The sequence below is a fragment of the Phyllobates terribilis genome, unplaced genomic scaffold (genome assembly GCF_046119375.1).
Source record: "Phyllobates terribilis strain yellow unplaced genomic scaffold, ASM4611937v1 Scaffold_3__8_contigs__length_932513732, whole genome shotgun sequence".
NCBI classification, from domain to species: Eukaryota; Metazoa; Chordata; class Amphibia; order Anura; family Dendrobatidae; genus Phyllobates; species Phyllobates terribilis.
In genome coordinates, this window is record NW_027362763.1 from 468,039,139 (window position 1) to 468,061,954 (window position 22,816).

Genomic DNA, 22,816 nt, shown 5'->3' on the forward strand with positions numbered 1-22,816 from the left:
GTTGATCCTACTGACAGATTCCCTCTAATATATTTTGTTATAAGTTTTTCTTCAATCTTTGCGTAGAGGTTTTTTTTTCTTTATAATACATTTATAGTACGTCTGTTGGTTTAATTTTGGAAATGTTACCTTTAGCATATGTAATTGTATGACGTGTAACGTTAATTTACTCTGTTTCTGCAGGTGACAGATATTGCTGATGCCATGATCCTAAAGCAACTTTTTGAAAATCTCTTTCAAAATGGGGTTGTTGTTGTAGCAACATCCAACAGACCGCCAGAGGGTAAATGTACTTATAAGCAAATAATAAACTAATTCTGCAATTTGATTTTTATGGTGTATAACAATATGCACATATAGTTAAGAAGATATGAAATTAGATTTTCTTTTACGTGCAAACAAGATACCATTTTTATATAGGTAGAAATGTAAAGATATGTATATTAGTACAGTACTGCACAGTGACAAATCAGTGGCTCAGTGAATAAAACTTTGAAATTCTGGGTCCATGGCCAGGAAACTCCTCATTTCTCAATCCCATTGAAAACCTGTGATCAATCCTCAAAAAGCCGGGTAGACAAACAAAAACACAGAAATTGTGCTAACCTCCAAGCACTGATTAGACAAGAATGGGCTGATACCAGTCAGGATTTGGCCCAGAAGCTGATATCCAGCTGACAGAGTGACCAGCAGAAGTCTTGAAAAATAAGGATCAACACTGTAAATTTTGAGTCTTTGCATAAACGCAATATATTTATCAATAAAAGTATAAAAACTTATGAAATGATTATAATTGTAAAGAAAAAGGAGTGAAAGAGGTCACACTCCAAACATAGCAAAAAAACATGAAAAAATGTACTCCATGCCAAAGGTACACAATGTGTCAGCTAAAGGTATGAGAAAGGCTCACACCTTGAGCCGAAACGTTCTGTAACGTAACTCAACTTTTTTCTTTTGCATATGTGCATGTGTGTGTGTATATAAATATGTATGTATATATATGCATATATATGGATAATATATTATCTATATATATACAGTACAGACCAAAAGTTTGGACACACCTTCTCATTTAAAGATTTTTCTGTATTTTCATGACTATGAAAATTGTACATTCACACTGAAGGCATCAAAACTATGAAATGGTTTTCACTTCACAGGTGTGCTCTGTCAGGTTTAATAAGTGGGATTTCTTGCCTTATAAATGGGGTGGGGAGCATCAGTTGTGTTGTGCAGAAGTCAGGTGGATACACAGCTGATAGTCCTACTGAATAGACTGTTAGAATTTGTATTATGGCAAGAAAAAAGCAGCTAAGTAACGAAAAACAAGTGGCCATCATTACTTTAAGAAATGAAGGTCAGTCAGTGCGAAAAATTGGGAAAACTTTGAAAGTTTCCCCAAGTGCAGTTGCAAAAACCATCAAGCGCTACAAAGAAACTGGCTCACATGAGGACCGCCCCAGGAAAGGAAGACCAAGAGTCACCTCTGCTTCTGAGCATAAGTTTATCCGAGTCACCAGCCTCAGAAATCGCAGGTTAACAGCAGCTCAGATTAGAGACCAGGTCAATGCCACACAGAATTCTAGCAGCAGACACATCTCTTCAACAACTGTTAAGAGGAGACTTTGTGCAGCAGGCCTTCCTGGAAAAATAGCTGCTAGGAAACCACTGCTAAGGACAGGCAATAAGCAGAAGAGACTTGTTAGGGCTAAATAACACAAGGAATGGACATTAGACCAGTGGAAATCTGTGCTTTGGTCTGATGTGTCCAAATGTAAGATCTTTGGTGCCAACAACCATGTCTTTGTGCGACGCAGAAAAGGTGAACGGATGGACTCTACATGCCTGGTTCCCACCGTGAAGCATTGAGGAGGAGATGTGGTGGTGTGAGGGTGCTTTGCTGGTGACACTGTTGGGGATTTATTCAAAATTGAAGGCATACTGAACCAGCATGGCTACCACAGCATCTTGCAGCGGCATGCTATTCCATCCGGTTTGCGTTTAGTTGGACCCTCATTTATTTTTCAACAGGACAATGACCCCAAACACACCTCCAGGCTGTGTAAGGGCTATTTGACCAAGAAGGAGAGTGATGGGGTGCTACGCCAGATGACCTGGCCTCCACAGTCACCAGACCTGAACCCAATCGAGATGGTTTGGGGTGAGCTGGACCGCAGAATGAAGACAAAAGGGCCAACAAGTGCTAAGCATCTCTGGGAACCCCTTCAAGATTGTTGGCAGACTATTTACGGTGACTACCTCTTGAAGCTCATCAAGAGAATGCCAAGAGTGTACAAAGCAGTCATCAAAGCAAAAGGTGGCTACTTTGAAGAACCTAGAATATAAGACATATTTTCAGTTGTTTCACACTTTTTTGTTAAGTTTATAATTCCACGTGTTAATTCATAGTTTTGATGCCATCAGTGTGAATGTACAATTTTCATAGTCATGAAAATACAGAAAAATCTTTAAATGAGATGGTGTGTCCAAACTTTTGGTCTGTACTGTATATATATATATATATATATATATATATATATCAGTGCTCAACATAAATGAGTACACCCCCGTTGAAAAGTAAGATTTTAATCACGGTCACATGGAGTACAAGAACAGCTTTCAACATTTTAAAAAGACTGAATTGTTTTATTTTTTTAGCTCATAAATGGAAGTTAGGTTAATAATATACCTTTCATTACAAAATCTTCAGTTTTATTACAGGGAAACAAATATATATATATATATATATATATATATATATATATATATATATATATATATATATATATTCATATATATATTCTTGTACCTTGTTAGCCAGTAGATAGAAAAATATTTAGATTTGAGAGTCCTCAGTGGTTAATACCTAAAAATGGCTAACTGAAAAGATGGTGCAACTAAGGAATGTGCCCATCAGACTTGTGGGTTCATCACAACACTATGAACTGCTAAAATATTTACAGCCAGAAATGTTTCTCTCTCCCTTAGTAATAGCTCTGCTTTTCATCACCTGTCTCATCTATTGCATTATTTCTGTGTCCTATTGTGTATAAATATGTGACTCTTCAGATTTTGGGTTATACTAGCCTGATGAAGAGGCCTGAGTAGTCTTGAAAGCTTGCAACCTGTTACCATCTTTTCAGTTAGCCATTAAAAGATATCAACCACTGAGGACTCTCAAATCTAAATATTTTTCAGTTTTATCAAAATTAGTTGATGCAAAAATTAATACACCACACATCAAAAATGAATACGTCTAGTATTTTGTATGACCTCCATGATTTTGAAGGACAGCACCAGGTCTTATGGGCATCGAATGAACCAGTTGGCGAGATATTGCAACATCTATCTGTTTCCATTCCTCAAGAACGACCTCTTTTAGAGCCTGAATGCTGGATGGAGAGAGATGCTCAACTCGTCTCTTCAGCTTTATCCATAGGTGTTTGATTGGGTTCAGACCAGGAGAAATATTGAATCACTTTCACCTTGTTCTTCAGAAATGCAACAGATGTCTGTTTTGGATCATTGTCATGTTGGCAAAGTGCACATCTACCAAGGGCACAGAGTCATGGTAACATCTTCTCTTTCAATGTAGATAAATACATCTGTGAAATCATGATACGATCAATGAAATGTAGCTCCCTGACACTAGCAGCATTCATGCAGCCGCACACAAGGACACTGCCACCACCATGTTTCACTATAGGCACAATGCATTTTTCTAAAATAATTTTTCAAAATCCATGGTGCCTACAGTGAAACATAATGGTTTAATTTAACTATTGACACCTAAACACATGCCAACAGCAGAGGCCTCAGATAAAGAAAAGTATATAGGCTCTATTGATTTTCCTGCCCATGACCTTAAAGGGGTATTCTCAAGTTTGGACATTATACTCTATTTTTAGGATATGAGATAACTTCCTGATTGATGGCTGTCCGACCACTGAACCCATACCAGTCTTGAGAACCGGGGCTCTAATGAGACCCTTGTGAATGGAGCAGTTGTCGATTTTGTGCACTGCCACTCCATTCATTTTGAATGGGACCACAGGAGATAGCAGCTTGAGTCACCGCTCAGTACCTTTGTTTATCGGCACTCCCACATTCACATTTACCGGATTGAGACTAATAGTCTTCTAGTAATATATGTTAGGGTTTCATTCTTTTTTGCAGTAGAGAATGGATTAACGGGTATTTACATGACATACACCACCTGTCATGACAGAGCATTAGTACCCCTCGATTGTGCAATGGTTGTGGGCTGGCTAACCACTTAGATGCCACGGTCACTACTGACTGCAGCAATTAACTGATTAAATTGCAACTGGAGTTTTCTTCGAGACCCACAATTGCAGTCAAGTGTTGGCTGTATAATTCAGCTGGCACCCACTGTTTATGGAATCACATGTCGAGAAGGGTTGAAACTATATCGGTACGTCTGGTAGTTTTTCCCAGCGTATGCATTTATCAGAGAGAAAAATGCAATCTGAAAAGAGTCTAAAGCTCTCCATAAACATTAGACTAATATTGGCCGCGTCCTTCGATATCGATGGGTTTGGCTGACACTGATGTGTATGGGTGCTCTGACCAACTGATCATCGGTGGAGATGTCAATCTGGCATGTCTGATTTCGGCCAAATGAGCGCTCCTGTGTGTGGGAGAGTCAGATGAGATGGCTGTCATCCAAATGATTGGTCAAAGCATCATTAATCCGTCATCCATTGAATGTGTGTGGTGGGCTTAACACATAGAACAATTTGTAATGCTTCTACAAAGGTGTCTGGGGGATATTCCACTGTGTATTGTCGGAGTATGAGCAGATTTGTGAATATGGAAAGAGCACAATTTCCTACATTGTACTCAATATATCATTCTCCTTAAACGTATTCTCTCTAAGACATTGTTATAGGGTTCTTTCTTCTTAGCGATGATACTAATGTTAGATATAAACACTCCGTCTCCCGTGACAGTATTTGGCTACCATCGTTTAGAAAACATTCTTAAAAAATAGCAAGTTACAAAGTGAACCCTGATCTTTCATAGTGTTCATTAAACAATAGGATTTTCATAGGTGCTGTATGAAAACAGCACAAGTTTTACATTTTATTCCCTTTTATATTCTAGTTTTCAAATAATAGCTTTATAAATCTTGCAGATAAGATATTCTTGATAGTTGAAGATCAGAGGAGAATGGTGTACTTCATTACCTTTCTAATTAGCATCATATTTAAATGATAGTAAAAAAAAAAAAATCTCCTCTTAAGATTAATCAATACAGTCTTCTTTCTTAAGTGTCATAGAGCAACTGTGGTCTCTCTCACTGAAATACTGAATATATTATGTTCGTTGAATTTTTTAATAGATAAAAAGTTATTTTGGGTTTTTGTAACCAACATCAATGTATATAAATGACATTGGAGATACTGTGTGCTGGTCAACACATTTACAGGTAACCTGACAAGTCAAAAAGCGCTATCAGCCTATGAGATCAATCTGCCGGTTAATAGCTGTGCAGCCGCCGCACGGAAATCCTGGCTGCCGGGAGGAAATGAACTTTATTACTCGGCTTTCAAGCATAGAAGCGTTCTAACAAACCTTCAGTCCACACTCAGTACATAGTGATCAGCAGCTGTTATCATGCCCCAGCACTGACTGACAGCCAGCTCTGCAATGCATCAGTGTTGAGCCTGCTGTCAGTCAGTGCCGGGTTGTGGTTACAGATGCCGCTCACTATGTACTGAGCGGGGACTGAAGGTTTGTTGGCACACCTCTATGATTGAAAGGCATCAGAATAAAGTTCATCCCCTCTTGGTAAAAGCCGTCCGTGCTTCTTATGACTGAAAGCCAGCGGTTGCCAGGAGGAACAAAGTTAATTTCTTCCTGGAAGCTGAGCTGTCAGTGCAGCGGCCGCGCGGCTTTAAAACGCTATTAACCTGCAGAATAGTAGCATTTTGGGCAGGGCCGGCTCCAGGTTTTTCTGGGCCCCGGGCGAAAGAGTCTCAGTGGGCCCCTTTAACACATACCACGATTCATGATGCAGAGATACGGCGGAGAAATATATATATATATATATATATATATATATATATATATATATATATATATATATATATATATATATATATATATATATATATATATAGTACAATGCAAAGATTTCACTTCTTACATTACATGAGTGATATCTATTGTAAATTCCACAATAGCTCAGAAACCGGTGAATCGCTCCACACAGAATAGTGGCCCCCATATAAGGCTCCATAAGGAATACTGGCCCCCATATAAGGCCCCATACGGAATACTGGCCCCCATATAAGGCTCCATGCGGAATACTGACCCCCATATAAGGCTCCATGCGGAATACTGGCCCCCATATAAGGCTCCATACGGAATACTGGCCCCCATATAAGGCTCCATACGGAATACTGGCCCCCATATAAGGCTCCATACGGAATACTGGCCCCCATATAAGGCTCCATACAGGATACTGGTCCCCTTATAAAACTCCATACAGGATACTGGCCCCCATATAACGCTCCATACAGGATACCGATCGCCTTATAACGCTCCATACAGGATACTGGCCCCCATATAATGCTGCATGCAGGCAGTTACCCCCCACATAATGCCCCATACAGGCTGTCCCCCCCTTATAATGCTCCATGCAGGCTGTTACCCCCCACATAATGCCCCATACAGGCTGCCCCCCCCCTTTATAATGCCCCATGCAGGCTGTTCCCCACCTTATAATGCCCCATGCAGGCTGTCACCCCTCCTCTTTATAATGCCCCATGCAGGATGTCACCCCTCCTCTTTATAATGCCCCATGCAGGATGTCCCCCCCCTCTTTATAATGCCCCATGCAGGCTGTTCCCCACCTTATAATGCCTCATGCAGGCTGTCACCCCTCCTCTTTATAATGCCCCATGCAGGCTGTTCCCCACCTTATAATGCCCCATGCATGCTGTCACCCCTCCTCTTTATAATGCCCCATGCAGGATGTCCCCCCCTCTTTATAATGCCCCATGCAAGCTGTTCCCCACCTTATAATGCCCCATGCAGGCTGTTCCCCACCTTATAATGCCCCATGCATGCTGTCACCCCTCCTCTTTATAATGCCCCATGCAGGCTGTTCCCCACCTTATAATGCCCCATGCAGGATGTCCCCCCCCTCTTTATAATGCCCCATGCAGGCTGTTCCCCACCTTATAATGCCCCATGCAGGCTGTTCCCCACCTTATAATGCCCCATGCATGCTGTCACCCCTCCTCTTTATAATGCCCCATGCAGGCTGTTCCCCACCTTATAATGCCCCATGCAGGATGTCCCCCCCCTCTTTATAATGCCCCATGCAGGCTGTTCCCCACCTTATAATGCCCCATGCATGCTGTCACCCCTCCTCTTTATAATGCCCCATGCAGGATGTCCCCCCCTCTCTCTATAATGCCCTATGCAGGATGTCCCCCCCTCTCTTTATAATGCCCCATGCAGGATGCCCCCCCCCCTTCTCTTTATACTGCCCCATGCCTCCATACATTAAAAAAAAAAAAATCAAATACTCACCTCCCTTCTGCTCACCTGCTACCTGCTGCTCGGGTCCAAACTCCAGCGTTGTCGGCGTCTTCCTGCTCAGCGCTCCCTGTGATGGCTCAGGGGAGGGCGCGGTGTAAAGGCGTCACCGTGCCCTCTGACCTGAGACGTCACAGGGAGCGCAGAGCAGGAAGACAGCGGATCTGCGGAGGCACGGGGAGAGGTAAGTATCCAGCTGCCGGGGCCCTGAGCAAGCGGCGGAGAAGGGCGGGCGCTGACACCGCTCTCCTCCGCCCATAGCCCAGCGGGGTGCGCGACCGCCAGTGGGCCCCTCTGCCTGCTCAGGGCCCCGGCATTTGCCCGGGTGCGCCGGGTGCTGACGCCGGCCCTGATTTTGGGGCATGAAAGGTTCCCTTTAAAGCATATCTCTTTAGTTGACTCTTGATATATATTGTAGAGTTAGTACACATTTGCTTCAGAGGCTCTTTAAGAATTTCTATTATACTTGACTAGGAAGGTGGCCCTACATCCTACTAATGAACTTGAATAAACACAAACTAAGAAATATTATTCAATAAAGAATATAATTTTATTAATGCATCAAGTTAAAAATCACTTAAGAAATACGTATAGAGTGAAAAAGGCAATACACTAAGGTAATTTCACAGTGAAACGTATAGAGAGTGGGTATAATAAAATAACAATATTATTTTCCCTATATGAAATTATCAATCTGTATTTAGATATAGCAGCAGGGTGAATAAATATATCGTACATATATAGAGAAAAATTTAAAGTGGATTGATATAAGTATAAAAGAACCTCTGCATATATCAAACAAACAGACATGTTATATAAGCAGGGAATAACACAGGATAGGAAACCCCAGAACTCTGACCTAGGTTTCGCCAGGTGGCTTTCTCAAAGAGCAAGGAAGGTGGCCCTGCAAACAGTCCTTATTTTTTTGCCGGAGAGGTGAACACCTTACTAGACCCCATTGTAATTCATTGAGGTAGTTTGTGTGTTGGTTTTGTCCATTAAGTTGTGGCTTTCATTATAGAGCCAATCATGCATATTTTTGATCTGTCTGTCATCTGGCTGCCTATTTTATTTCTGAAAAGGAAGCAGACACACATTTAAGCACCACTCCAGCATTTTTCTATTGCAGAGCTGGAGTGATGCTACTAATGTAAGTTCCCAGCCCCCACTCTTATACTTATTAGCCGCCATCTTCATCTTTTATCATTGCTGCACTTGTCGGTCTCCAGCAGTTTGTGACCTGCCGGATCCCTCCATTGTTTGCTGGGTGAGCTGGAAATCACTGCTCTATGTAAGTCTATGAGCGGCACAACAAGGCCAGAACGAGGCTCTCATAGACTTGCATTGAGAGCTTGTGACCGTTACCTCTGACTTCCGGTCAGGCACATGATGGTGCCGTGGACTTGTATGTATACTAGGGCCAGCGAACTTAGATTAGTAGTACCACTCCAACTGTGCAATAAAAAACAAAAACGCTGGAGTGGTGCTTTAATAACTGTTCTAAATAACCCTAATTAAAATAATAAAGAAATTTGCCCCTAAGCTGCCACTAAAAGGACTCGGACTTTCTAGCAAAAGTCTGGTCCCAACTTCCAAGCTGTGGGATGCCAGCATGCAAAACTGGACCCCACGGCTCTCAATGGCCGTATTTGCTGTCAGATAGTGAGATCTCGTGTTATCATGAGATCTCGCTGTTCTGACTAGGCAAGTGCAGTTTGCACTTTAAAGGGGTAGTCCAATATAAAACGACAAGTCTGCAGCCACTTTATGTGACTACAGACTTGTGAATCCTGACATGGTGTACACTGTGAGAATTTGCCGGTGTCCGCGCTGGGAGGGAGCAGTCACGTGACCATATGTATGCCAGAATCCGACTAGCCTCTTTCCAGCCTAACACACTAACATTGAGCAGGCTGGAAACAGCCTAGTCGGATTCTGCCCAGGAGCATGCATATCGCATACATATGGTCACGTGACCACCGCTCCCAGCACTGACACCGGAGAATCCTCACAGCGCACGCGCCTAGAGTGACTACAGACTTGACGTTTTAGACCGGATAACCCTTTAATGCCAGGTTCACACATAGCATTAAAACTCATTTAAGAGGTCAAGCAAAGTTTATGTGATGTGTTTTAATAAAAACTCATGCCAGCTGTGCGTCTAATGACGCTGTTGAACTGTGCATTTTTTGGGTTATTTTTTTTTTCCATAGAATTCTATCTGGAGCCTGAAAAACATATATGGGGAAAAAAAAATGCATTTTTTAAATGCACACGCCCATGATTTTTGGCACATTTGTATCCCACAGGATTCTATGTCAAGCCTGAAAAATGCATGTAAAAAAACACAATTACATTACAAAAAAAACACTAATTTGAGCAGATTGCTATTGTGTACTTTGGTGCAAACACTTGCAGGAGCAACCCAGCGTTTTTGCATACGGGAACATGGTAGGTAATTGCTGTAATAAGGTTACCTATCTCATACTAGGTTTTCTTTAATGAGTAACTGTTACTACGCAAATTATAGCTATTTATTAAAGGAAATCTGTCAGCATGTAGGGACAGGGACCCTGATTCCAGTGATAGTTATAGTTTTTTTCTGCTGCAGATCTAACAGAACTTGAATGCTGAGCTCTATATAACCCCACCCACACCACTGATTGGCCGCTTTCTCTGTATAATCTACATTGACAGAAAGTCTCTAATCAGTGCTGGGAGTGTGGCTGGACTGCAAGGCAGAGGCAGCTTTTCCTGTAGTGAAAATCCCCTGCTGATAAAACACAGATTGTATTGAAACAGCAAAGAACAGCCCAGTAAGTGACACATCAGTGTAATTAGGGTCTCTTCTCCTACATTATGGTGCTCTCAGATTACATAGCAAAAACTTGCTGACAGATTCCCTTTAAACACTTGTATTCCTCATGAAATGACAATTCTGGGCATCTTAATGCTGTCCCTCTGTTATTTCAATTGAACATAAAAGTACATTCACAATTGGGTGTTACCATTCTCCTTGTCAAACGGATGTCTTCTTACACAGTCTGGCACTATCAGCACTGCTTGGATACTATACGAGCGTGTAACCTCCAACTGTTAACATCTAGTTGTCAATTAGTTGATAAATTTATTGAAGGAATAACAGAGGAATGGCACAAAAGAAAAGATGCTCCAGAATTTGTATATTATAGGGCAGTGGTGGCGAACTTATGGCACGCGTGCCAGAGGTGGAATGCAGAGCCCTCCCTGTGGGCACACGCACCATCTCCTCAGCACTAGTGCCGCTGCCACTCTCCTCTGCATGCACACCATCTCCTCAGCTCTAGTGCCACTGCCACTCTCCTCTGCATGCGCACCATCTCCTCAGCACTAGTGCCGCTGCCACTCTCCTCTGCATGCGCACCATCTCCTCAGCTCTAGTGCCGCTGCCACTCTCCTCTGCATGCGCACCATCTCCTCAGCACTAGTGCCTCTGCCACTCTCCTCTGCATGCGCACCATCTCCTCAGCACTAGTGCCACTGCCACTCTGCATGCGCACCATCTCCTCAGCACTAGTGCCGCTGCCACTCTCCTCTGCATGCGCACCATCTCCTCAGCTCTAGTGCCTCTGCCACTCTCCTCTGCATGCGCACCATCTCCTCAGCACTAGTGCCGCTGCCACTCTCCTCTGCATGCGCACCATCTCCTCAGCACTAGTGCCGCTGCCACTCTCCTCTGCATGCGCACCATCTCCTCAGCACTAGTGCCGCTGCCACTCTCCTCTGCATGCGCACCATCTCCTCCGCACTAGTGCAGCTGCCACTCTCCTCTGCATGCGCACCATCTCCTCAGCACTAGTGCCGCTGCCACTCTCCTCTGCATGCGCACCATCTCCTCAGCACTAGTGCCACTGCCACTCTCCTCTGCATGCACACCATCTCCTCCGCACTAGTGCCGCTGCCACTCTCCTCTGCATGCGCACCATCTCCTCAGCACTAGTGCCGCTGCCACTCTCCTCTGCATGCGCACCATCTCCTCAGCACTAGTGCCGCTGCCACTCTCCTCTGCATGCGCACCATCTCCTCAGCACTGGTGCCGCTGCCACTCTCCTCTGCATGCGCACCATCTCCTCAGCACTAGTGCCGCTGCCACTCTCCTCTGCATACGCACCATCTCCTCAGCACTAGCGCCGTCGACACTCCACTGAGGAGGGTGCTGGTGGCTCTAGTGCTGAGGAGATGGTGCGCGTGCAGAGGAGAGTGGCGGCGGTGGCGCTAGTGCTGAGGAGAAGGTGCACATGCCCACAGGTAGGACTGTGATAAAATACCTATGGACTTCAGAGGGCAATATCTAACTACTTATCTACTTTAGGTTTCCTGATAAAAAATTTTAGGTGAATGTTCTGGACAGGCTCATGAATTGACGTTTTGATGCAGTATTTAGCTTAAAGGGAACCTGTCACCAGAAATAACGCTGTTAACCTGTAGATATGCTGTTAATCTGCAGGTTAATTGGGTTATTATGCTGCCCAGTGTCTGTACAGAGCCGAATGCAGCGGGGAGCAAATGAACTTTATTCTCCCTGCCAGCATTCGGTTTCAGTCATAGAGGTGGGGGCGACGCTGCTTCAGTCACCAGAGCAGCCGCTGTAACCGCGACCCCGGCCCTGACTGACAGCTGGCTGCATTGCAGAGGGAGTGTCAGTCAGGCCCGGGGGCGCGCTTACAGTGGCCGCTATGTATTCTCAGAGTGGTGACTGAACCAGCGCAGCCACCTTAATTGAAACCGGAATGCTGCTGCGGTGGAATAAAGTTCATTTTCTCTCCGCTGTATTCGGCTGTTTGCAGGTACCGGGCAGCATAATAATGCTCTTAAGCTGCAGATTAACTCCATTTCTGCAGGTTAACAGCGTTATTTATGGTGACAGGTTCTCTTTAAAGCACATATGTTAAACTCAGGCCCGCAGGCGAAATCTGGCTCCCAGGGTGAGTATATTTAGACCGTGACGCCTGGTGGGTCATCCGAGTATATCTGGCCTACAATGCCTGGCGGGTCACCCACTCGGCATCGCACTTTCAACTATATCGCTACCCTAGATTCCGATACAGTTGAAAGGAATAATGGAGGAGGGAGCGTCAGCTGATGTTCCCTCTCCCATCATTCACCTCTGCCTCTGAAATATCAGCGTAGCAGGCGCTATGACATCATTACAATGCGCTCGCTGTACCGAGATGTGCAGAGTATCTCAAGACACCATGAATAGACTGGAGCAGTGGGGTAAAGAGCAGAGGTGAGTATTTTTTTTTTTGTTATGTGGGGCCACTATACGGTGTGGAGCACTATGTGGGGCCACTATACGGTGTGGAGCACTATGTGGGGCCACTATACGGTGTGGAGCACTATGTGGGGCCACTATACGGTGTGGAGCACTATGTGGGGCCACTATACGGTGTGGAGCACTATGTGGGGCCACTATACGGTGTGTATCATTATGTGGGGCCACTATACTGTATGGAGCACTATGTGGGGCCATTATACTGTATGGAGCACTATGTGGGGCCATTATACAGTATGGAGCACGATGTGGGGCCATTATACTGTATGGAGCATTATGTGGGACTATTATACCGTATGGAGCATTATGTGGGGCCATTATACCGTATGGAGCACTATGAGGGGCCGTTATACCATATGGAGCACTATGAGGGGCCATTATACCGTAAGGAGCACTATGTGGGGCCATTACACCGTATTTAGCACCATGTGGGGCCATTATACAGTATGGAGCACTATATGGGGCCATTATACAGTATGGAGCACTATGTGGGGCCATTATACAGTATTGAGCACTATGTGGGGCCATTATACTGTATGGAGCACTATGTGGGGCCATTATACAGTATGGAGCACTATGTGGGGCCATTATACAGTATGGAGCACTATGTGGGGCCATTATACAGTATGGAGCGCTATGAGGGGTCATTATACAGTATGGAGCACTATGTGGGGCCATTATACAGTATGGAGCACTATGTGGGGCCATTATACAGTATGGAGCACTGTGTGGGGCCATTATACTGTATGGAGCACTATGTGGGGTCATTATACAGTATGGAGCACTATATGGGGCCATTATACAGTATGGAGCACTATGTGGGGCCATTATACAGTATGGAGCACTATGTGGGGCCATTATACTGTATGGAGCACTATGTGGGGCCATTATACAGTATGGAGCACTATGTGGGGACATTGTACTGTATGGAGCACTATGTGGGGACATTATACCGTATGGAGCATTATGTGGGACCATTATACCGTATGGAGCATTATGTGGGGCCATTATACCGTATGGAGCACTATGAGGGGCCATTATACCATATGAAGCACTATGAGGGGCCATTATACCGTAAGGAGCACCATGTGGGGCCATTACACCGTATTTAGCACCATGTGGGACCATTATACAGTATGGAGCACTATGTGGGGCCATTGTACAGTATGGAGCACTATGTGGGGCCATTATACTGTATGGAGCACTATGTGGGGCCATTATACCGTAAGGAGCACTATGTGGGGCCATTACACCGTATTTAGCACCATGTGGGGCCATTATACAGTATGGAGCACTATATGGGGCCATTATACAGTATGGAGCACTATGTGGGGCCATTATACAGTATTGAGCACTATGTGGGGCCATTATACTGTATGGAGCACTATGTGGGGCCATTATACAGTATGGAGCACTATGTGGGGCCATTATACAGTATGGAGCACTATGTGGGGCCATTATACAGTATGGAGCGCTATGAGGGGTCATTATACAGTATGGAGCACTATGTGGGGCCATTATACAGTATGGAGCACTATGTGGGGCCATTATACAGTATGGAGCACTGTGTGGGGCCATTATACTGTATGGAGCACTATGTGGGGTCATTATACAGTATGGAGCACTATATGGGGCCATTATACAGTATGGAGCACTATGTGGGGCCATTATACAGTATGGAGCACTATGTGGGGCCATTATACTGTATGGAGCACTATGTGGGGCCATTATACAGTATGGAGCACTATGTGGGGACATTGTACTGTATGGAGCACTATGTGGGGACATTATACCGTATGGAGCATTATGTGGGACCATTATACCGTATGGAGCATTATGTGGGGCCATTATACCGTATGGAGCACTATGAGGGGCCATTATACCATATGAAGCACTATGAGGGGCCATTATACCGTAAGGAGCACCATGTGGGGCCATTACACCGTATTTAGCACCATGTGGGACCATTATACAGTATGGAGCACTATGTGGGGCCATTGTACAGTATGGAGCACTATGTGGGGCCATTATACTGTATGGAGCACTATGTGGGGCCATAATACTGTATGGAGCATTATGTGGGGCCTATTATACTGTAAGGAGGGCTGTGTGGGGATTACAGTTGGAGAATCATACTGTGATCGGGTCACCATTATTTGTCAGGGGGATTGAGCGAGAAGAGTACAGTAGGGTCATCATACTGTGCGTGTGAAGGAATTCACTGTGGGGGTATCATACTGTGTTTGGGGGCACTTTTGTTTGCATCATACTTTATTATCTGTACTATTCAAGATTTTTTATCCTTTGTTATTACATATTTAAATGAGGCCATTGGGCCATATGCTTTTTACTGCTCTTACATAACATATAATATTATTCCAATATAATTCCAAAAGTTAATCGTTTAATTTGATAAGGAAAAACTTCCTCAATTGTAGACATTTTTTTTAATAAATATCAAGTTGGCCCATGACTTTGTCCAAGCTTTTAACTTTGGCCCTCTGTGTATTTGAGTTTGACATCCCTGGCTTAAAGAGTTATTCTCATCATAAGGGGTTACAATTGCAAAGAAGTTGTAAAAACAAACAACTTTGCAATTTTACTTTAGATTATAAATCCTCTCCATTCTCACAAAGAGACCGCGACTCCTATCAGTGGCTAGTACAAGTGCTTCTCACTAAATTAGAATATCATCAAAAAGTAAAATTTTTTCAGTTCTTCAATACAAAAAGTGAAACTCATATATTATATAGACTCATTACAAATAGAGTGATCTATTTAAAGTGTTTATTTCTGTTGATGTTGATGATTATGGCTTACAGCCAATGAAAACACAAAAGCCATTATCTCAGTAAATTCAAATAATTAACAAAAACCACCTGCAAAGGCTTCCGAAGCATTTAAAAAGGTCCCTTAGTCTGTTTCAGTAGGCTCCACAATCATGGGGAAGACTGCTGACTTGACAGATGTCCAGAAGGCAGTCATTGACACACTCCACAAGGAGGGTAAGCCACAAAAGGTCATTGCTAAATAAGCTGGCTGTTCACAGAGTGCTGTATCCAAGCATATTAATGGAAAGTTGAGTGGAAGGAAAAATTGTGGTAGAAAAGGTGCACAAGCAACCGGGATAACTGCAGCTTTGAAAGGATTGTTAAGAAAAGGCCATTCAAAAATTTGGGGGAGATTCACAAGGAGTGGACTGCTGCTGGAGTCATTGCTTCAAGAGCCACCACACACAGACGTATCCAGGACATGGGCTACAAGTGTCGCATTCCTTGTGTCAAGCCACTCATGACCAATAGACAACGCCAGAAGCGTCTTACCTGGGCCAAGGAGAAAAAGACCTGGACTGATGCTCAGTAGTCCAAGGTGTTTTCAAATAAAAGTAAATTTTGCATTTCATTTGGAAATCAAGGTCTCAGAGTCTGGAGGAAGAGTGGAGAGGCCACAATCCAAGCTGCTTGAGGTCTAGTGTGAAGTTTCCACAATCAGTGATGGTTTGGGGAGCCATGTCATCTGCTGGTGTCGGTCAACTGTGTTTTATGAAGACTAAAGTCAGCGCAGCCGTCTAGCAGGAAATTTTAGAGCACTTCATGCTTCCCTCTGCCGACAAGCTTTTTGGAGATGGAAATTTCATTCTCCAGCTGGACTTCACACCTGTCCACACTGCCAAAAGTACCAATACCTGGTTTAAAAACAACAGTATCAGTGTGCTTGATTGGCCAGAAAACTCGCCTGACCTTAACCCCATAGAGAATCTATGGGGTATTGTCAAGAGGAAGATGAGACACCAGACCCAACAATGCAGAAGAACTGAAGGCTGCTATCAAAGCAACCTGGGCTTCCATAACACCTCAGCAGTGCCACAGGCTGATTGCCTCCATGCCACGCCACATTGATGCAGTAATTGATGCAAAAGGAACCCGACCAAGTACTGAGTGCATTTACTGAACATACATTTCAGTAGGCCAACATTTCGGATTTTAAAAACATTTTTCAAGCTGTTGTTATAAAGTATTCTAATTTACTGAGATAATGACTTTTGTGTTTTCATTGGCTGTAAGCCATAATCATCAACATTAACAGAAATAAACACTTAGGCTATGTGCCCACGATGCAGAAATGAAGCAGAAAATTTCTGCAGCATTTCTGCATCTCCCTGGCAGAAAAAAACGCATGCAGATTGTGCATGCGTTTTTCCTGCAGAATACATGCGGATCCACATGCGGGTTCACATGCGTATCCGCATGCAGATTGACTAGCACTTTCCAGGCGATAGCATCACTTGGAAAGTGCTTGACAACTAGGTCACACTGTATAAATCCATGCAAACAGCATGGATTTATACAGTGTGAACCGTAAAAATTAAAACAAATAAAGCTATACTCACCCCCGAGGCCCCGGTGTGTGCTGCAGCGCTCGTTCCTGTCTGGTTCCCGGCTGCCGGCATATCGCGAGACACAGCGGTGAAGGGCCTGCGGTCACATGACTGTGACGTCACCGCAGGTCCTTCAGCGCTGCTGGCATTCAGAGAGAAGCCTCCGGACAGGTGAGTATAAACTTTATTTGTTATTTTATTCTTTTTTTACAGGTACATTGGTACCCAGGTCTGGATGAGAGTCTCCTCTCCTCCAGAACTGGGTACCATCCGCACATAGAGACGCATAGAAGCCGCTTGTAAAAATGTACAGTCGCGGTTTCTGTGCGTCTCAATGCAAGTCAATGGCGGGAGTTCCGCTCCACTTCCGCAAAATTAAATGACATGCTGCGGATTTTTGTACGCAGCATAAACGCTGCGGAAAAATCCGCAGCATGTGCATAGAACATGCGGAATCCCCTTGGGGACCATGGGGTGCGGATTACCTAGCGTTTTACAAGCGTTTATGCTGCGGAAAATCCGCAGCATAAACGCTTGAAAAACGCTACGTGGGCACACAGCCTCAGGCTGTGTGCAGAAACGCTGCAGAAACGCTTAAAAAACGCATGGTAGAAAGCCTGCCATGTTCCCCAATGATAATCCGCATGTACTGTGCACATGCTGTGGAAATTTCCGCTGCGGATTATCATTGCGGAAAAAAACGCAGCACTACCAATTATTTTGCGGAAGTGCTGCGTTTTCGCCGCCATTGACGTGCATTAGAACGCATGGATTACTCATCACTGTATATGTAGATGCGCATTCCATGCGTTCTAATGTGCGGATGGTACCCGGGTCTGGAGGAGAGGAGACTCTCCTCCGGACCCGGGTACCATAGAAAACTGTAAAAAAAAAAAGAATAAAATAAAAAATAAATATATACTTACCTTCCGGCGGCCCGCGGTGCGCTCCTCCTTGCTTGTCGGCAGTTCGCAATGGACTGAAGGACCTGCGCTGACGTCATAGTCATGTGACGGGTCACGCGACGCTGACGTCGGCAGGTCCTTCAGTCTACCGCTGCCGGCAGCCGAGACGGTGAAGCAAGACTGCGGGGGCCATCGGAAGGTAAGTATACATTTATTTTTTTCATTTTTTACCATTCTTTGGGTCACACTATATAAATCCATGCCGTTTGCATGGATTTATATAGTGTGACCAAGTTGACAAGCACTTTCCAAGTGATGCTAAAATCGCTTGGAAAACGCTTGTCAACCCGCATGCGGAAATGCATGTGAAGAACGCTTCACTTCCGCATGTCCCTGGCAGGAAAAACGCATGTACAATCCGCATGTACAATCCACATGTACAATCCGCATGTACAATCCGCATGCGTTTTTTCTGCCAGGGAGATGCAGAAACACTCAGGAAAAATCCGGAGCATTTCTGCATCGTGGGCACATAGCCTTAAAATAGATCACTCTGTTTGTAATGACTCTATATAATATGAGTTTCACTATTTGTATTGAGGAACTGAAATAAATTAACTTTTTGAGGATTTTCTAATTTAGTGAGAAGCACTTGTATCTTATGCTTGGAGTGCAGTCAGTCGGGTGAAGTGATCTTTTGGTTTACCCAAAAGATCATCGTTTTTGGTAGCTTGTCCACCTGTGAAAAAAGAATATTTGTTGCTGAGAGCGCTTTCACAGATTGTCCAGTGCGCATCTGAAGCGCTGTTTGTCAATATGATCCTTAGACAAACATATGCATCTCCTGATATAGATTGGCTAGTATTTTTAATAGAAATGTAATAACATTTTTGTTCTTTCCAGATCTTTATAAGAATGGACTTCAGAGAGTTAACTTTGTGCCCTTCATTGCTGTTTTAAAGGTAAGCCAAACCACATAACTAGTTTTTGTCTCTGTAAATTTGACCATTTAATGGGTTATCCAGGATTATATATTCTTTTTACTAACAACTAACACGCAGGCAGTTACTGTCTGCATGTTGTGCCCGGCTCCGATTCCGCTCCTGCCGGCAATTCTGCGACTTGCGTTGGTGTCACATCAGCAGAGCAGCGACTTCTCATCTGATCTGCTCTGTTGACAGGGCGTGACTGCCAACGTCTTGCTGATTGACTGCTGGATGCCTAACTGCAGGGAGCCGGCTGTCAATCAGTATGATGTTGGTAGTCACACCCTGAGCACAGACCAGCCCGGAAGAAGAAAAGCTGCTCTGTTGACATGGAGCAGCTGAATTGCTGGCCGGAGCAGTTGATGACCGCTCTAAGCCGGCACCGTAGAACAGCCAGGTAAAACCAAAGAAATGATCTAGAGCATAAGTTGGCATACGTGCAATATATAAGAGCACGTTCACACTGTGGCCTTTTCACAGACAAAACCCAAGGGGAAAAAAACAAAATGAACATATACCCTGTAGTAAGTAAATAGTAATAGTACATGTAAATAAAAGGTACTTAGTTAACACTGTTTTGATCAAAAAAGCCGACCTCAATGTAGATAAGGGCAGAGCAGGAAAGGGGCCTGACTGTTCAAACACCTGTCCATGGGAAGCTATATAGATGAAGTGCCTAGCCCCTGTTAGCAACTACCTGCCTCTTAGTTTTTAGACCCATAGTAAAAAAAAAATATAATAGTCCTGGACAACCCCTTTAAATCACCAATATATTTGTTTTGTTGCAGTAATATGCAGTTTTACAACTTTCTAAACTATTTTTATAGTTCTTACATGGACATCAGGCTTGGTGAAATTCTTCCATTTTTTTTAGCCAATTGTCATTGATAAAATGTAACCCATGTACTGAGAAATTTAGATTCCACATTAAAAATCTGCTGAACGACCCAATACAATGCAAGTGAACAGGACTTCACAAAACCTCAGTAACATGCTGCAGAAAGAACGATTTACAGATTTGGGGGCATGCTCTGGATTTTCAAATCGTCAGCAAGCTCCTAGTTTTCTGCAGATATTTCCCAGATGTCACTGCAGACTTCACCCTTAGCATTGCAAATGCCATGAGCAAAATTTGCATTTCAGTCTTCATTTTGGGTTTGCAATCCTTTTCCACACTGGAAATGTTAGTTCTGTTTGAACATGGTCTTAAAGAAATTGCCTCTCCTCGACAACCCTGGTGTATGCCCTATGAAGACTCATGCACAATATGTTGATGGCTTGCTTTTCCCAGTGATGGTAGCGGATCTCTTTTCCCACTGCGATCAGATCGCCACAATACTACAGTAGCTTTTTTTTTATTTATTTTTTAAATAGGGTTGTCTTCATTAAAAAAATCATTTTAACCCCTCCCCCCCAGCCAATTTTGCTTTTTGCACTTTTGTGTTTTCCTCTACTTCCAAGAATCATAACATTTTTTATTTTTCCATCCACATAGCCGTATGAGAGCTTGTTTTTTGAAGGATGAGTTGTAGTTCTTAATGACTCCATTCCTTTTAACATTCACTGTACTGGAAAGCGAGGAAAATATTCCAAGTGCAGTGAAATTGTGAATAAAATGCAAATACGCCATGGTTTTATGGGTTTTGTTTTTACTGCATACAATCTGCGCTAATAATTGCACAGATTCTCCACGTCAGTACTATTATAGTGATATCAAACTTGAATATATAGCTAAATCCTTTTCTCCACTTAAATGAAAAAAAAAACTATTTATAAAAATTTTTTCCCGAGGCTCGTATTATTTATATTTTTCCATGTATTTAGGGAGGACTTGTGAGGATGTGTTTTTTGCATGACAAGCTGACAGTTTTATTGATACTGGCTGTCACAGCCATGGGTGGTGCCCACGCCACCCCCCCGGCTATTTAACACCCTAAATGCCGCTGTCAATAGCGATCGCAACATAGCGCAACAAAGTGATCGGCACCCCAGCAACATAATCGTGCATGGGCTGCCGATTGTAGTCATGGCAGTCGAGGTCAAATAACGACCTCCGAGTCTGCCAGCTATGGTGGTTTGTTAGACAATGCCAAGAGCATGGTCTAAAAGGTGTTTTGCCAGTGTAACACTGACAGGTGGGCCTTGCAATGCATTATCTCAGTGATCAGAGTAATAAAAGTAAACATTTTTGTCTGCAGAAATATAGAAAAATTATAGCTCTCAAAATGTTGCAATTCAAAAACTTTTTGCTCTAAAAAAAAAATAAAATACAGCGCAATGAAAGCCATAAAAAAATAAATCAAACCAATTCTTGACCGGCTGTTGACTTGTTTATTCTGTCTCCCAAAGATCGCAGTATGGCTCGGTTCACATTTATCCTGTGTTCTGTGCTGAGCACTTACAGCAGGGTTTCCGTGTAAATCTCTTAAGTAGACCCTAGTCAGGTCCGTCATCTGTGAATGGAAATATAGGGGTTTTCCACATTACTGGTAGCATAAAAACTCTGGAAATGTGCTATCGCTCCTCATCTTCCAAAAGAAATCCAGTGAATTCTGTGCTCCCAAATCGAAATCTCCCTCTCCCTTCTGAGCCCAACAGTGTGCCTAAACCGCAGCTAGCATCCACATGTTTGTCAGTGTAATAGCGATGACAGCCCACTTAATTTACAGGGAAGTGTGTCTCCAGAAGCACGAGTTGGGCACAGTGTACTGGGCATTACAATATACTGGGCACTACAATGTCATAATGTACTGGGCACTACAATGTCATAATGAACTGAGCACTACAATGTATTGAACATTACAATGTACTGGGCACTACAATGGCAGATTTGCAATTTTCACTGAGCAGCAACATCCACTGCTGCGTGTTTCTGGAAAAACACCCAGGTAGTCAAAATCATCACAGGGTATTTGCTCATTTTGTTTTTGTCTTGGATTTTGTCTGTTTAGTAGCCAGTGCGAACATGTGCCGAGATGCTGCATGTACACCAACTTACATTCCAGTTCATTGCTTCTGCTTTCTGTTTCAGTTTTTGCACCCTGTTCAGATAGGGGCATGGCCTCCATTTTCTTTGAGCTGGACATTATGTTTTAAAAGCTCCCACTGCTGTTTGTCCATTAGTCGGGGTCTCAGTCCTTCTCCGCTCTTATTCACTCATATGTCATTAGACACATGGTAAGGTTTTAATACTAGAGGTTAGGATCGTCCCAAATAGGGTTATCATGATATGATGGGATGTTTTTTACGTTTTTTTTTATCAAAAATATGTTAACCAAGTACCCTTAATTATTTACATGCACTGTTGCTATTTATTTATTTACAGCAGGGTATTTGCTCATTTTGTTTTTGTCTTGGGTTTTGTCTGTTTAGTGGCCAGTGTGAACATGCGCCTAGATGCTGCATGCACACCAATTTAAATTCCAGTTCATTGCTTCTTCCCTTCTGAGCTTTGCACTGTGAATTTTTGACCTCATTTGGGATATTGGCAAACGCAGGAGAAATTGTATTAAAAATTGTACTGTTCATGTTCTCCCTTTTGAAAATTTAAAAAATGGGGCCAAAGCAACATTTTAGCGGAAAAAATGGTAACTTTCCATTTACTCAGCCCAATCCTATACAATTCTGTGAATCGCCCTAGGGTTAAAAATGTTCACTACAC

General features: G+C 43.4%; 1 protein-coding gene across 2 annotated transcripts in view; it reads left to right on the plus strand.

The window, feature by feature from the left end:
* The window catches only part of AFG1L (AFG1 like ATPase), a 130,940-nt gene that overhangs the window by 62,529 nt on the left and 45,595 nt on the right, over positions 1 to 22,816 (plus strand). For both annotated transcript variants that reach the window (XM_073675812.1, XM_073675813.1), the window contains exons 6-7: positions 184 to 283; positions 19,073 to 19,131. In XM_073675812.1, coding sequence (XP_073531913.1) covers positions 184 to 283; positions 19,073 to 19,131 — 159 coding nt within the window. The remainder of the gene's footprint in view (positions 1 to 183; positions 284 to 19,072; positions 19,132 to 22,816) is intronic.